The following is an 18039-nucleotide window of genomic DNA, read 5'->3' on the forward strand; positions in this document are numbered from 1 at the left end:
ACCTAACAGCACTGCCTATTCATTCAAACATGCAAAAAAAGCCCATTTAAACATCTCCCACAGGTGATGTGCAGGTGTTGAAGAGGACCTGCTGTCTTCACAGCATGGGGGAAGCATTGCATTGTTACAGCATAATGGAGCATTTTGTTTTCAATTGCAAACAATGCTGGGCTGAGAGATGTTTTTTAGTTTGATTGAAATGCCTTTAAGGCCATTTCCTGTTGTCTGCAAGACTGCAACAAGCCTAACATCATACACCGCTTTTTTTGGTTTATCTTGAACTATTTCAAAAGCAGTGATCCTCACACACCGTGGGTCAGTACCTGAGCATAGGTTGAGTGATTGATAACGCTGTGGACAAAGAACATTTGAATATACGTAATAGGACTGCAAATTAAGAGGTGAAGCCAAATTTGCATTACGGTGCAAGTAAGAGCAATCAAAAGTCAATCTTGGGGTGGGGAGGGTATTTGTATTACTTTATTACTACTGTATGTCACTATGAAACATGTGATTTTTTTTTCACCCCAATAATACTGTTGTGTTTGTCTGTCTGTACCAGTAGTGTACATGTGTCTTATACACTGCTGAACTGCCTGTAAAAACGCAAAGAAAATTCCCATGAGGGCATAATGAATCAATCGCAAGTTATAGACTAAACACTGACTGAAAAATGTAGTAAAATTGTATGTGAAAATGAGTTGCCCGTGACAGTTACAGTTACTCCATTTACAAAATGATTGATTGGAGGAATATCAAAAACATGGTGTACATTTTTTAACATTTCTGCCTATAATGACATGCCCAAAATAGGGACACTATGTCGCAAGTGGTTAAAAAACACACACCTGAGGGCCATGGCGGCCTGATGATAGCATCTGTCATCTTCCACAATACCATTTATATGCTGCTCTAGTTTTCCCAGTGAAGACCTCTCCATCTCACCTGTCACAAGGCATACATCTCTCCCTCTCTCTCCTTCCCCCTCTCTGTCCATCTATCCCAGGCTTTCACTCCCAATCCAAATATTCATTAAGGGACTGGTTGATTGAGATTGAGTTGCCCTCTCCTCCATGGCGCCCATGGGGGAGATGTCAGATGCAGACCCTATTAGAGCAGACAACCTCTGTCACGTATCCTCTCTAAGGCGGCGGCCCCTTATTGTGCCTGACAGCCCGGAAAAGGAGGAAACTATCTGTGCTAATTTTACTATCTGAGCTTCTCGGCAGCTTCAATTAAAGTCTGCCTCTTCCCTCTGGTTGTCTGCCTTTTCCCCTGCTCCCATACCAATCCCAGCGCCACGCCATAGTACACACAGCTTACACACAAACAAACACAATGGTTTGGTTTCGACCGGGTGGCATAGACGTGAAACACAGCAGAGACCCAGGTTTAATTGATTGATGAAATACATTATTAACAGTTTGCAAACGGTACAGTTTACAATCCTACTATAATTCTAGTAACCTCACGGCGGAGTCTTCGTTGGTCGTTGGTTGGGGGGACTCTTGATCAAACTGCGCATGCGTCGTTGCCAGGTTTCGCGAGAGAAACAAGCAGTAAACAAGGCCAAACCAAACGAACCCTACAAGGCCAAACCAAACGAACCCTACAAGCAACGAGGTCTATCAAAAGAAGGCCAAACGAAGCGCCTTCACACATATACCTTGCCTATTGGAAAACAGCCGATCTACAAGCTCACAACGCGTCCACACACCCACCTGCACTTTCAAAACACAACACCACCAATAGTGCCACTAAAGCGCTTACAATAAGCGAACATGGCAACACCGCAACACCGAGACACATGATTCCATTCAGACTGCGAGACCGCGAGTGCGTTCCGTTCACCGCAGCACATCAACTGCTCAACAGAAACACGGTGACATCATTTACGCACGTTTACACAGAAAACATTCTTACAGATGTCTCTCTCTGTGTGTGTGTGTGTGTGTGTGTGTGTGTGTGTGTGTGTGTGTGTGTGTGTGTGTGTGTGTGTGTGTGTGTGTGGGGGGGGGGGTGGACGGGTCCGCGGCCTATATGCGTGTCAACGCATACACGGCTCGAGGGAGGGAGAGAGAGAGAGAGAGAGAGAGAGAGAGAGAGCGAGCGAGCGAGCGAGCGAGAGAGAGAGAGAGAGAGAGAGAGAGAGAGAGAGAGAGGAAAGATAGAGAGAGATCCGCGCGCCTGGTGTAGCCGCTATCATTGATAATCACTTGGATCTAAACAAACGCGCTGGACGATCTGTGTGTGTGTGTGTGTGTGTTCGCTACGGGAGCATGTACCGTGGACTTTACTATATAACTTGGGGTCCAAGACATAGAAATGCCATTAAATGGGGGTCCATAGCCCTAATGCATGTCAAACTGGGGGTCCTTGAAAAAAAACGCTCTTATGGGGGTCCCTGGCATAACTTTTCAAATGGGGGTCCGCGGGCTAACAAGTGTCAATTTGGGGGTCCTTGACATAAAAACGTTTGCGAACCACTCCACTACACAGTACAAACTCACTTTCGATCCCTGATACTGTCTGTTCTCAGCGCATAAGCCAAACTGCACACGTTGGGTGCTCATATTCCCCTACGGGTATGGTCTAGTAATGTTAAAAAGGATAACACAAAAAGCCCAGAGGGCTTGTTTCCATTGTGGTCCTATGTATTCAATTCTTCAATACATATCCTATAATACATTGCACAAACCAAAACCCATAATTTCCCCGTGTCACTGGGTCGGAATAAACACAAAAACAACATATCAATGTCACTAACAACACAAGCCACAACGCGCACAATTACTTCACGCAGTCTGTAAGCCACTTCTCACTGCTCAGCACACATCTGCCCCCTCGAAGCATAATGAATTGCGGCCAACACAAACTCACAACATTACGGTCGGCCATGTTGTTCCTTAGCGTCATCGCTGACCACCGCCCAGCGAGACCCAAACACCGCGAGGCGGACAACATTTCGTGTACACCATTGTGTTACCTTTTATTTCCTCCGAGGTGGAAAGACTGGTGACGCGAGGTTAGTTCCCTTTAGCTCTCAGCACGCTGTGTGTGTGTGTGTGTGTGTGTGTGTGTGTGTGTGTGTGTGTGTGTGTGTGTGTGTGTGTGTGTGTGTGTGTGTGGACTACTGCACGCTTTTGTGGGTCTTTGCGAAATCCCGAAGTGGAGTTTATTGGTCATTGGAACGGTGATGCACGTCACCCCTTTGTCAAGTGGGTATTTTCAAACCCTGGAATGGATTTAGGGGAGCATCAGAGTGTTTGTGTTGGAGCGCCTCAGTGCGGCTGCAGAGTTCATGTGCAACCTCTTGCATGCAATGTTTCGCGGGGGTCCAAAAGGGTCTGCGATGTTTGGCGGGGGTCCCGACACTCCCAGGGGACCCGGGGGTCCCCCATATTGAATATCAGTGTTGCCACATTTGCGCCAGAAACAAGCAAACACCTTCATGAAAAAAAAAAAAAACAGCCGAAGGGGTCCGCCATGTTCCAGGGGGGTCCCCGGGGGTCCTAACACTCCCAGGGGGTCCGCGGACCCCCACGTAAAAAAGAAATATAAACATTTTTTTTTACTTTTGGAAAGTTCTATCCCACCATTTTGGTACCCCAAAATAAGCGCGCCCTCACAGCCCTAGAGCCCTGTGCGCGGCTGGGGTCTCGGGGGGCGTAGCCCCCCGAGACTCTAGTAATAGCACAAGAAATCATCAATACTAAGAGCAGTAAAAGTATATCCTATTATAATTCTAGTAAGCTCACGGTGGTGGTTGGTGGTGGTGGTGGTGGTTGGTGGTAGGGTGGACTCTTGATCAAACTGCGCATGCGTCGTTGTGTGCCAGGTTTCGCGAGAGAAACAAGGAGCGAGGTCTATGAAAACGAGGCCAAACCAAACGAACCCTATAACACCAACATTGGCCCTAAAGCGCTTACAATCGGCGGACATGGCAACACCGACGCCGACGCTACACCATAGACCCCGCCCACTCTCTGCTGTGGAAAGTAAACACTCCAGATTTGTTTCCCCACACACGATGCACATTAGCTCCATAAAGAACGGTTCTATGTCGTTCTCTTCCAGGATCGGGCGAACGTCCGCCAAGGCTCCGCTGTTTACCCTTTTGTATACATCGTATCCCAAAACTAATGGTAGATTCTAAACCGCACGGATGTTTAAGGTTTGGTCGCCTGCATAATATTTTAGGTCGCCAGCGAAACTACCCGTTTAAATCGCTTATTTAGTCAGCCTGTGGCCATGTTTCCCATTGTAGCCAAACCGGGAGCAGTAGTGGCAGCGGACATAGGGTTTTTTTCCGGGTTGAATGGGAAACATGGCCACAGGCTGACTACATAGCCTGATAATAATGTCCAAAGCATGTCTGTGTATGTTTACATCCATTACTGTGTTGGCGTTAGTTGGGATTAATGTTTATTAGCCAAACCAACTTAATATGAGTCGTTAGCGTGATGCTAAGCTAACGGACGTTTGGCGCTAGCATGCGGCTAACGCTAATGTCGTCATCGTGACTTAATCAACAATGTAAACATTTCATCAACAAACTTTATGAACCTTACTGTGGTTAATATTATCAATGCTACCCAAGTAGTCCATTGAAAAGTATTATTTTGGTGTATTTTGTGTATTGTAACTTGGACACTAACTTAATGGTAGCTGGGGCGACGCGTTGTTGGCTCATGGTTCAGAATGCCTCATGGCTATTGTAGTCATTTTCTGCTATTTCGGTTCTACTGTGATAGACAGTGCTACATTACCAGCTGTTTAATTGTGAATCATATATGCTATGAATATATGGTAATACAATGTTTATTTTCCTGTATTTCCAGGTTTATGACCTGTGTCATCTATGACCTGTGTGTCATCTGTGTGTCCAGTACTTTGTACTGTGTTGGTTAAAAATAAAACTACAAAAAGACAAAACACGAGTTGTGACAAAGACGTGTGATTCTCTGATTAATGTTGTTAGTGGTGTAAAATGCCATCAAAAAATATACTCAAGCCTGCTGCAGGGCAACAGAAAATAGCAAGCCTATTTTGCTATTTTATATAGCAAATTTGTATATATATATATATATATATATATATATATATATATATATATATAGAGAGAGAACTATAACAACATAGTATTTATATATCCGTTTTTATATTTATATTTTGCTATATTAAAATAGCAAGCCTATATTGGTGCTATTTAATGTACTTATATACTGTTCTATGTTTGCATATAATTTGCAAATATTAAAGATTTGGAATTGTGTAGATTTCTTTCAGAGACATGTATGGACTGTTATATCTTGAACATTTATTCATTTCCACTTACCAGACACTTTTTTTATGGTAAAAATGAGCATAAAAAGCAAAATACAGAATTCAGAAATATTAAAATGGAAAAAACAGAATTTTGGAAAAAAATAAAACGGATTTCATATGGCTCTTGCCGCGACGGGAGCGACCGGGGGGGGGGGGGTGCCACGACGGGACGCGCGCGGGGGAGAAACCGCGCGACAGGACGTGCATTAACCCCACGTTTGCAACGACTTTCGTCTGCGCCCTTCACCGGGTATGGTCTAGTTTATATAAAAACTGCTATTTTGGCAAGGTAGAAGACTTGTCTAGGTCAAGACAGGTGCTCTTTTATGGTACTTTTGAAGGAGCGTAGAGAGTCACGCTTTTTGATGGCTGGTGGTAGGGCATACCACATTTTCGGTGGCATAATAGTAGAATGAATTCATCCCCATATTTGTGCCTAATCTGGGGGGGAATCATTGGAGCTCCCTCTGGTGTTGTGCCCGTGGGCGTTTCTCACTCTTTTGAAGTAGTCCAGGTGAACAATCTTAGTTTGCCGACATGGGAAGTGAGCGATTACGTCCTTATCGCTGCACTAGCAACCCCTGCCCTGCTGGATGGTAGAGGCGCCTGCTCAACGGGGAGGGGAGCTGGGGGAGATAGCGGGAACCTCTGCATGCTTCCTAGTGAGACTCCTCGCTGCCAGGTGAAAACAAAAAGCTGGTGATTCCATCTGTATTAGAAGACTTATTGTATGTGGGTCCACAGGTCAACAGTAGGGCTTGGTATTGACAGGGACCACAGTACACATATGGGGAACAACTAAAATAGGATGAACATGTTGAAAAACACAAAAGAAGACAAACAAACACATTGGGTGGCCGGAATTAAGTTCTGTTGTCGACTATTCTGAACACACAACAATGGAATGTGGAGCATATCTTTCTTAAATTATGAATTAGGCCAATGTAACCATGTTTACATTTAGTGTCTGATTTGGGCCGTTGTAAATCCAGTGAGAATATAAAAAAACTCCCAGCCATCAGCACAGCAAGGAATGGCTGACTCAGGCACAGAGTGCAAAGTCTGCTGATGTAGTATCCATATTATATGTGCACGCAAATGCAATTCCAATCCCATTCCTATAGTATGTGAAAATGTGGTATTGTGGTGAGCACTTTGTTTTTAGAATCACAGCACGCAACAACTTGCCAGGACAGCAGGCTGTCACTTTGATTTTTCCTTTTTGCAACACTATCCATTTTGAGAGCATTGCAGCATGAAAATATAATGAGCAGAGGGACTGCTGTATTGCCTTTAAAAACTTCTGCATGCAAAAACAACATAGTAAGAAAGATTCTACTATCCCTGAATAAATAATGAGCCTGGGTTAACTTACCGACTGACTATATGTCTACCTCTACATAATTGAGGACGTTTGATCAATAATATCTCTGCTCTACACAGTGTCAGTGGGCAGGGAGAGGTCTTGCATTGCAGTTAGAATCATCCGCTAAATCAATCAGGCAACCAGGGCTTTGATAGATAGATACCGCACTATCAGTCATGCTAATCCCCAGTCAACGCTGTGCCATGATAACGCACAGCAGCAGAATCTCTCAGAAAATTACTCACACCTCCAATTATCTTCACAGTATTGATTCATATTTAGATAACTGATGTGTCAACACAAATGTGTGTGTGTGTGTGTGTGTGTGTGTGTGTGTGTGTGTCTGTGTGTGTCTGTGTGTGTGTGTGTGTGTGTGTGTGTGTGTGTGTGTGTGTGTGTGTGTGTGTGTGTGTGTGTGTGTGTGTGTGTGTGTGTGTGTGTTCATAATGATTAAGCACATCATATGGGGCAATAGTTCATTATTGTAACAGACTACGAACAGAAAGATTTACAATTTAAAACGCAGTGCCTAGTTTGCCACTGGCATTGAGACAATTTAATCAATTGAAAGTTCTTTGTACTACATAAAAAAGCAATTTACTATTAATGCAATCCAATATTGGCAATTGTACCCTATGGCAAACAAAATAACATAACTTGACCTCAATAAGAATGAAAACTAATCTATGTGATGTCTATTTGCTCTGTTTTTGTTTGATTATTTATAGGCATTTAACACAAGAGCCATATTGTTGTTGTTATGTTATATATAATTAAAAATGTCAATAAATATATTGTTTTTAAAAAAAGGGGGGGGGGGGGAATGAAAACTGTAAAAAAAAAAATCTAAAATATAAATTATAAAACAGTATAAGAATGGATTGGAAGAATGAAAATTCACAAAAGCCCTCGCCCAACTTCTCTCCGTTGTAGCTCATCTTTTCATACTTTCTTACTTTCATACAGACTGACCTATCTGAGTCATGCACTCAGGCTGTCCACAATAATGATAACTGTAACAATAACTTTTTCTATAAAGGGTTCTAACTCAAGCAGAGTCCACACCACAACTCCATGTGGTTGAGTTTGTATACTCGCAAGAGTTCTGGGGGTCCTTGAAAGTTTGAGAACCACTGGAGACAAATGCCACTGCCCATCATGGTTGACAGCACAACAATCAATACAACGTCTAAAGCCTGAATTATATTTAGTCATATGACAGTGTATGAATCAAGCATTAGTGATGGCTGCCACACAATTCAAGAATGTGATCTCTCGCTCTCAGTGCCAGGCGACAGAAGCACCAACACATCTGTTTCAATCACACCTCTGCTGTGTTAAGCACATGGCGTGTGAAGTCACCAGAAGAATCGTCTTCAGCGATTCCTTCCTGCAGGTGAAACTCACTCTCATCTATTCCAGACGAGAGTACCAGAGTACCTTCGTGTCTGTCGGATTACTTCTCCCATTTTTCATTCAAATGAACTCCTGACAATACGGGCCCACGCTCACTGGCGGGCCTGCCGAAATGTCACATCTTGACTCTGACCCCCGTGACATAAATTTCTCTGTTTTATGCATCAGGTAGTGAAGACTGCTGAGCCGTGAAATAAAAAACCTCCATCAGTGTCTGTCAAAAAAAAAAGCCTGGTGTGCATACGAAGTGTGAGTGCGACGCACCGTCATTCCAGTCGGTGATGGATTAAAACTCTGTGGAATGAACAGGTTTTTGATTCAGGATAAAACAACAGGCCATCAACGGTCCAGCCATCGACCAAGCAGTGGTTCCTTCATTATTTTCCCAAAAAGAAAAAACAGAAAAGAAAAACACCCTATACACACTGTACAGTTCAAGCAATAATAGAACCACTCTGTCTTGACCTTTTAAGAAGAAGAGTTGCATTTTCTGCAACAATATAGAACAATAAGGGCAGAGCAGTGGCTCAAGACAAGTTCATGAATGAATTATTACTAGCGTTCATGTGGCTTGAGGGTCTCATAGGCTCCATGGACTTAATACCAGCACAGTACATGGCTGTTGGTGTACCACCATCAACATCCATCAGTGGCATTTAACTCAAATGCTGTACCTCAGGACGAACACAAAGACGGAAGGGCATCGATAGTTTGTCATCCACATAATCACAACACCCCCGGACTGTTAGGCAGACTGTACGCTTCTGGAGCTCATGCATATTATTTATAAATATAGGAACCAAAACCCAAGAATTTGACGCTTGTGTATGAGATACCGCATCAGAATCTAGCTTCTGGATCCCTGCATCGGGAGATGGTAGTACAGGCAATATAGTCTTTTTACTCCGCAGAGCTCCAAATGTTTAGTCTAAGTTTACTACAATCTGAAACATTAAGACAAACGTGCTCAAACTGAGACGAACCAGAGGGTGGCCTTGTTCCGTTTAACTCTACACACTGGCCACAGTTACATGGACAGTTGTATTCGGAATGAATACACTTCTATTCGGAATGAATGAATGGATGAATTCATTCCGAATAGATTTGCTCATGTAAACACCCCAATTGGAATAGAATATTCCATTCCAGTCTGACCCGAATGCATTTTCATTCGGAATAGGAGGGGTGGTATAGACCGTTTGAATCGGGTTAAATCAATCGGAATTGACCATGTAAACACTTTATTCCAAACGCTCCTGCCTGTTTGGAATACATGCATTCCTTCGCGCATGTCCGTGCTTAGTAGGGCTGTCAGAATTGTCCAAAAATGACCTATCAAAACTCTAATTCGGCCACGGTTGGTGCTGAAAAGCGCTCGCTCCTGCGGGATAAAATTAATGTTTCTAATAGCGTCATTTAATAAGCCTGTAATGGTTAAGCCCAGACTTGTCCAGGAGAACGGACGCTCTGAGGATTGCTGGGATCTTTTTCTAAACAGGTATTTTAGTCCTCAGTTTTTAAAAAGAATCCCTGGCCACATGACAAAGATTTTTTTTTTAAATCCCTATCCACACGTAAACGCAGAAACGCATTGATCATAGACTGTAGTGTTGCTCTCTCTCTCTCTCTCTCTCTCTCTCTCTCTCTCTCTCTCTCTCTCTCCATTTATTATTATAATGACCATGTGCGAATGCGCGATGACATCATCGTACGGTACCTACATGAGAAATGTGACAAATACTATAGGCTAGCCTACGTTTTACCGTGTCTGGTACCAATACAAAAAAAGAAACTGGTCTGAACTTGTAGATCTGCTACTTTTGCATTAAAACGGCGATGACAAAGGAACACAGGCTTGCACCGCATACAACGCTGCCTGGCCAGGAGTCGGTGCGTTGCTTACCGGCCTGCCTACGACCGATAGACCTCCGCCGCCGCGGAGGCACAAGGGGGCTATTGCCTCCTCCCATGCCCACCAGGGGAAGCTCTGCTCCGGGTAGTGGCCCCTGGTCCATGCCCGGGCGTAGGCGGGAACCACTTTGCGCATGTCAAAAGTTATATTCTGAATGAATGCTTTGGTCGTGTAAACGAGGAATACTTTTATTCAGGTCCCATGTAAACAGGTGAGTGGATCAGATTCCTCTATTCAGAATGAGTTCATTCGGAATGAATTCATTCTGAATGAATACATGAGTGTCCATGTAACTGTGGCCACTGAGACCTCTGTTGACAGAGGGACACCTCTGTGGAGGTGCTCTTCAAAGGTCTGATTAGAAAGCCACTATTCACTTCTGGAGCCTTGAAGATATAGAGCTGTGCTTCTCAACCTTTTCAGGCTGCGAACCCCCAATATAATTCTATTTGAACTGGGGACCCCCCACCCTGACAAGCACTTGGAATTGTAGTCGAGGCATTACATTTAGTTTGACTCGGTTCCAGATAAATATCGTGAAAATATCAGATCTACAAGCTTGTAGATCTGCCATTTTCAAAATGTTTGCCTCTTATATTATTTGACAATTTGGCTAATGTTTCACCAGTTTTTATAATAAAGCCTATGTTGATTACTTTTGATGCAGTAATGGTCTTTTTTTCTTTTCTTTTTCTAGGTATTAAAAAGGTATTGAAAGACCTTAAGGTCACTTTACTATCATCTGGGGACCCCCCCGACCCACAGGTTGAGAACCACTGATATAGAGGATCAAAAGGCTCACTATTTCAACACACTCGCAGGAAACGCTCGCTCTCTCTTCCCCACGCCTCTTTCTTCCACCCCATATCATTAGTTCCCTGTACCTTCAAAAGACAGGTAATTAAGTAAATGCATGAATTATAATCATGGATTAAATACTGAGTATAGACCACCCTAATGTAGTAGCTGAATAATATCACGCTGTAGATACTCAAGTCAACTAGGAAACTGGTTGTTTGGTGCTAAAGCATTGAGAATGGGAAACCAAATTGTGAAAAGAAGTTCCTAATCTGCCTCATAGATGGTGTATGGCAAGGGTCCCCAACCTGGGGTCCATGGATACTGATAGCCCGCAACGCCAGTCTGCACTAAAAAAAGTTGTATTTGATATATAATATTCACGACCGTTATGCTGTAGAACAGCCGCCCACAGTCGGATCTGATGCTGCTAATGTATCTCTCACCAATGTTTTGGATAGCGTACTTAACAAAAGATGATAGTCAACAACCCATTGAAACACATTGTGCAAAGTGCTAAAATTATAATATTAACATGTACAGCCACAACAAACTTGTTATTTAACAAGGAAGCGTGTGTTTTCGATCAATAGCAGATCAAGGACGTCTCCATGTTAAATTCAGCACAGGCTCTCTCTCCCTCTCTCTCTAAAAAAAGAATCCATCAATCCATGTTTTAATTTCAGATTTTGATCCGTAGGATCTACTGTAGGCCAGGGACTACCTTTACATTCCTTCCTTGTGGAAGAAGATCCACAAGGGATCAAAATGTTGTCTTGCTAGTAAATATGTATTTTTACCTTTAGTCAGGTGTGCGGGCGCTACTTTTAATTTAGTACACGCCTTTGGCTCAGCACCCACTGTTGATGTGCGCATACGCATAGTTAGATTAAATATACTGTAGTCATAATAATAGAGAAGGAAAAACACAGATAAACAGGACAACAATATAAAATGTCCCCAACTAATGTGAATAAAATGTATGTGGGTTCAAAATTAATAGGTCTACATATTTAATAGGTTATTTCAATGGGCGACCATATCAACCTCTCTCGGTGGTCCGTGAAATTACTGACTACATGAAAGTGGTCCTTGGTGCAAAAAAAGATTGGGGAGCCCCGATATATGGCGTTTCAAAGTTCAAAGTGTGAATGCCGCTCAGTAGTAGTATGAAAACAAATTCAGCCTCACGTAAACACATTGGCACACACACATAAAGAGGCTGTGAGTTTACAGAGGCTGGCTCTCCTTGGTTGGAGTTTAATGAGCTGGAGGGAAGATGCCTTCCCTAGACTGCAGCCTGAGAGTGGTTAATTAATCAGACAGTTCTCCTGACTCCACTCTCTCTCGCTCTCTCTCCCTCTCTCCATCTACAATCAACCTCTCTCCACCTCTGCCTCTCTCCCCCTCTCTTCTCCCTCTGTACCTTGCCACACCCCATCTTCCCTCCCCGTCTCTATTCCTCCACATTCAGTCTCCCAAATGTCTCTACACCTCCCCCCTCTACACCTCTCCTACACCTCTCTATTTATGCACCAGTTATATCTCTACCTACAGTACATTTATTGTATTCCCCATATTTCCTTATCGCTCTCACTCCCATACATCTCCATCTCTACATCTTCTGTATTTGTGTGCGACACAGAGAAAAGCATTATATGAAGACTATTCTTGCTTAACTTATGGATATTATCTAGCTTGAATGGAGCGGGGGGGGGCTGCATGGATCAAACATTGTCTCCACAAATGATGACACACTTTGGTATGTACTGTTTTACAGTATGTAGATAAATGTGACCCTAACCTAGAACTGAAGGGCATCTGTGTGAAAACTCTCTCTCACACACACACACACACACACACACACACACACACACACACACACACACACACACACACACACACACACACACACACACACACACACACAAACTCCTGGTAGTAGAAGAGCAATTTAACTCACTGATGGATTTGGACAGGGTGCAGTAAACAGGTAGTTGGCACATACCAGTTGGTAAGTTGTTCGATGAGGACAGGGCACAGTGTCAACACAATGCCAGGCTCTGATAAAAAGGTGAGTGACAACGGCCCAAAAGCCAACATTGACTCTTCCAAATGGCTTGAGCTAGCAGGGTTTATGTGCAGAGTCATATAAAACAAACACAGAGAGCGTGCCGGGAAAGCTAATAGACTTCTCTTGCCGATCATACCACTGCAATAGAATGGCATTCTTTGTCGGTCCCCGCGTTGGGTAATTTACATTTATTAGCATGTATTAGAATTACAGTTATGAGTTATGAGTGGTAATGCTACTACAGTACTACAATACTATAACTGATTTGGAACAATCATCAGGGTCATTTGTTTCTGCAATGCAAGTGGAAGCCTCCTGGGACCATGAGGAGAACATTACTTATGGCTTACACTACAGTATGGCTAAGGCTTTTTTTTTGACAGAAAGAGTAAAGAAACACCAACAAACCAACACACCAACACACCCCCTCCTCACACTCAATATTTAAACACATACCACACTAGCACATTACACTTTGCTTATCAAGACTGTACACACAAACATATGTACACTGGGTACAGTCATACAGTATACATGTAAAATATGTATTTAACGTGTATACACATACTGCGCAGTGTGCACATACAGTACATACAAGTAGGAACCACACTCACAGCACAAATGACTAAAGTATATCCTTTTTTTCTTGTGTATAAGAAGAATAACGTATTAAGAATAACAATAAATAATCTTGAAAATCACAAAACCACCACTGAGCCATGACTTTCTAGTGACGTTTTTATGTTGGACCACATTTTGACACCGAATGCATGCACTGAGACACGCTTCAGGTACTTGATTTATTTATATAGCATTTGCACCAGCCCACTAATGGGATCCATCCCTCGAAGCTGACAAGCCCAATAAAAACAACAACAACCAAAAAAGTATTTCAGCAAGCAGTGGCCACCTCCTTCCGCTCCCCAGCCGTACCGTTCCAAGGATTCTGAATGTGTAAGTGTATTTCATGAGTTCAAGGATGTCAGAGTGACACTACTCCGTTTCTGGGAAGCGGGGACACAGTGGTGCCACAGCCAAGTGCCAATGGACAGGAGGAGAGAGGAAAGGAGGAGTAGGGCAGTGCCAATGCCCCCCCCCCCTTCCCCCCCTTGAAGGCACCTTTATAAACCGCTCCTGATGAGCCAACCCAGGGAGTCTGTCAGCAATCACAGGCGCCCCGCCGCGCTCCCAGCATGCTCCCTGCCTGTTCATTACCAGTGCAGCGCACAGCCGCTGACTGTTGTCAGAGGCTGCCGCGTGGCACCGACACACACGGGGCCACGGCACAGGCTTACCTTCGGCTCGTATGGTGAACGGAGACTCTCCGGGTCGCTTGGCCGAGAACTGGCCCCCCAGGGAGGTCATTAGGAAGCACAGGCTGAAGAAGCCAATCCCTGCCACGAAGATCCTGCAGGGAGGGTGGGGGGGGGGACAAGATAACCAGAGGCAGGGTAAGAACTCATGGGCAGGGAGGGACAGATGAGAGAGGAGCAGTGTATAAAGCATGAGAGGAGTAAGGCATAACATTTTGGGGAAAAGAGTAAAGTGAGTATGTGCTGCAACTCAACAATGGACAATGTGGTGTGAGAGAGTTCACTTCACGTAAAGCAATTTGAGATGTAATGTAATGTAATGAAGAACTGTGCCTAGTTGTATGCACACGGTATTGATGTTGTATTCTGCATTGACATGGTTTATTTTGTGCACCCAAGCCACCCATCAAACCACACAAATTCACGGTGTGCTCCCGCTTGACTGTGCTATCTTAAATGAACCATTATGCGAATTGAGCTTTTTTTGTGTTGTGTTCAGTGAGCAAACAGGCAAAAACAAAAGCATTAAGCTACAGCTGAATAGCTATAATTCTTGAGTGCTGCGAATGCCTAACAAACATCCTTTTTTTGTTGTTGTTTTTTTGTTTCCCCATTAAAGGCTTTTTAAATGAATGCTTTGCACTGATGGGATTGAAAAAATGTAGATGGCTCGTTAGTGAGCTCCAAATATCCTGCTGAGAACATGCACATGTAAATGTTTGCTTTCAAACCATCCTTCGGCACAGCAAAAATGACAGGCTTGTAATTTTGATACATTTACACAGCCAAGCTCACTTCACTAGCTTTGTGTTGAGGATGCATGATGACAACTTCTCTACCTCGCTAGGCCTAAAAAACCCTGGCCTTTTCAAAAACAGATTTTTTTTCTTTGGGAAAGGAGTTAGTGCCTGAGAGCACTGTCGCAACATATTACTGTCCAATATCTGGGCTAATGGTGAGAAGTCTGGTTTCGGTGCCCAGGAAAGCATGAAGACTGTGTCTGTGAGAAAACGTGCATGCATACAGTACACACACAAGATCTCTCTTGCTCTCTCTCCACTCACTCACGATTTACTCCCTCTTTCAATTCATTCTCTCGCCCCCCGCCCTAAATGTAACACACACACACACACACACACACACACACACACACACACACACACACACACACACACATGTCTATGAGCAGTGTCACAACTTTTTGCTGTGCAAACATTAATGATTGTATCTGATCTGTTCCAATCAGCAGTAACTGCCTGGTGCTTCTTAGTTTCAGAGCATGATTGAATCAGAATATCGAGACATTGTATTTTTAAACTCAATTGATTCCTGTGGTACTTTGGCAGTGGTGGAAAGTAACTAAACATTTACTCAAGTACTATACTCAAGTAAAATTTGGAGGTATTTTTACTTTACTGGAGTTGGAGTATTTCCAATTGTACTTTTACTTCTTCTCCACTACATCTCAGAGGCAAATATTGTACTTTTACTCCAATACAATTATTTGACAACTTTAGTTACTAGTTACTTTGTAGATTTGGATTATTATTAACATACACTTCAGCCCTATATACAGGTACATTTCGGCCATTTGAAAATAGCCAATATACAAGCTCACAAAGCGTTGTGAGCTTGTATATCTGCTATATTATATGTTTAAGATTTGTATACACTTTTGAAAACTTGTGAAATGGGACATTCTGCATAATGAGTACTTTCTTATTTTGGTACTTTATTTTGATACCAATACCTTTGTACTTTTACTCAAGTACATCTGAAGTACATTATTTTGAAGAATTTTATTTGTAAGAGTATCTCTATATTGCAATATTGATACTGTTACTTAAGTTAAAAAAACAGTACTTTTTCCACCACTGTCTTTGGGCTACTGGACAAAATACATGACAGCAATGAAAGCTCTCTTCTTAAATGGCATTATGGCGGCGAGTTAAACTCCACGACATTGACGAATTGTGTTTAAATATCTTGTGTTCGCATCTCTGCTGCTGCTTACCTGAACGGTTTTAACGTCAGAAGACATCGTCTCACCATAATGGAAAAGTCGGCGTTCGTTGTGATCATTTCCCACACATAAAGAAAGCACCGCGTCTCCAAGACATTGTGTCACACACACGTTGTTCTGCGAGCCGTACTGTACGTGTCCAGAAGACCGCAACTTCCCAATCCTGAGAATGACGGCGGCAGGTGTGTTGAATGAAGCTGGAATATCACAACTTCAGACTATGATTCTCCACCGCACACACACATTCCCCCTTAGCCCTGGTCCAGAGCGTTTAGTGAGTTCTCTCTAACGCCCTGCCACGCGCGCTGCTCCACTCATAGACCGAAGAATCCACTGCCGTGCGAGGTCTCCGTCTTTAGTAAAACAAAATAAACAAAACTATTTCGCTACTCACCGAAAAAAAAGGCTGTTTTGTGTTGTTGAAGGTCTATTCTCCAGGGTGGGAAGCCTCTCAGGACCCCACCTTTTCTACATGATACACTTTTTTGGGCAGAAAATAAAATATGTCCGCCAGACGGAAATTATTTGATTTGCTCCACTGCGCCCCCTACAGATCTGGCCAATGGTAATTTATATTGAACTCACTAACGCTCTGGAGTCATAGAGTAAAACATAACTAAATCAATGTAAATAAATACCCCTGTAATACGGAGTATAAATTAGGCTTTACCAGTTTGCGAGGGGGACCAACTTCTGCGGGAATCCTGCTGCAGTGAAGGGAAGGGTGGTCGATCCGAAAGAAGCCCTGACCTGACAGATGATTTTTTTTGTTTGTTTTTAAACTGATGTTTGTAGAGTTTTCCGCTTGTTTAGTACAGCTCAAGGATCTGAAATGGCGGCATCATAAAGTGCAGCTATCTGGATGGCGTACATAAGCCTACTTTTCCGACCGTAATATTCCCATTGAGCCAAGAAGAATGTTCCGAGTTCTTTACAGTTCCTCAAGCTGCAGCTGAAATTTACTCACAGCGCCATCTAATGATCCACTTGGTAAAACATGAGGTAATGAAGTCAATTTTCTTGATTGATTATTCGAACAGCGAACTAAGATGACCTTGTGTGCCTATGATTCATCTGGACATGATTTGTTCTGTCTGGGATCGAATTTGTCCATAAATGCCTTCGGAGATATCACAGACAGAGTTGGCTGTTCTAAATGAAATAGGTTAAGCTATAACTCTTACATTAAAGTCATACATAATAATAAATCATATCAATACCTTGTGAAGACAATTTTCCCCTTGGGGACAATACACATTATTATTATTATTACTGTCTTATAAATAATGCATTGTTGCTGATATAGAAAGTTGAAAGTAGGCTATATTTGGAAAAGCTAACACTGCTCATTGTCTACCTGGGAATTGTCAGTACCACGGACAGCACTCTGAGGATAATGGGCAGACAGTAGCCCAACAGCACCGCCTATTGATATTATTATGAAATACACATAGAATGCACTTGGTAAAGGGCCGTCCACACCAAGCATTACTATAACCTTCACTACATTGTAATAATAATTATTATTATTATAATATTAGCTCAGAATCATATAGCACTTTTCTAAGTACCCAATGTCACTTTACATAAAAGAAAATGAAGGAACCAACTTTATTAAGAAAAAACTAAAAACAATAAAAAGATGTGCTAGATCAAAAAAAATGAAAAAAGGTTAAGCATGGGTTGGAGAGACATCTTAACTCAACCTCAGCTGGGAGTGGTTGGGGGGTGTATTCCAGAGGGAGGGGGCAGAAACAGAAAGCCTTATCACCCCAAGTAGTCTTGAGGAGGATTGGCTTCACTGGACCT

At 42.9% G+C, this 18039-nt stretch overlaps 1 protein-coding gene across 1 annotated transcript in view; it reads right to left on the bottom strand.

Moving 5' to 3' along the window:
- Positions 1–16289, bottom strand: part of mgat5b (alpha-1,6-mannosylglycoprotein 6-beta-N-acetylglucosaminyltransferase B) — a gene marked incomplete at both ends in the record, with an annotated part of 86243 nt that extends 69954 nt beyond the window's left edge. Inside the window, 2 exons of the mRNA XM_084071681.1 lie at positions 14190–14302; positions 16222–16289. Coding sequence (XP_083927807.1) covers positions 14190–14302; positions 16222–16289 — 181 coding nt within the window. The remainder of the gene's footprint in view (positions 1–14189; positions 14303–16221) is intronic.
- Positions 16290–18039: the final 1750 nt, after the last annotated feature.

This window comes from Gymnoscopelus microlampas, assembly GCF_963454915.1.
Source record: "Gymnoscopelus microlampas genome assembly, chromosome: 11".
Classification (NCBI taxonomy): domain Eukaryota; kingdom Metazoa; phylum Chordata; class Actinopteri; order Myctophiformes; family Myctophidae; genus Gymnoscopelus; species Gymnoscopelus microlampas.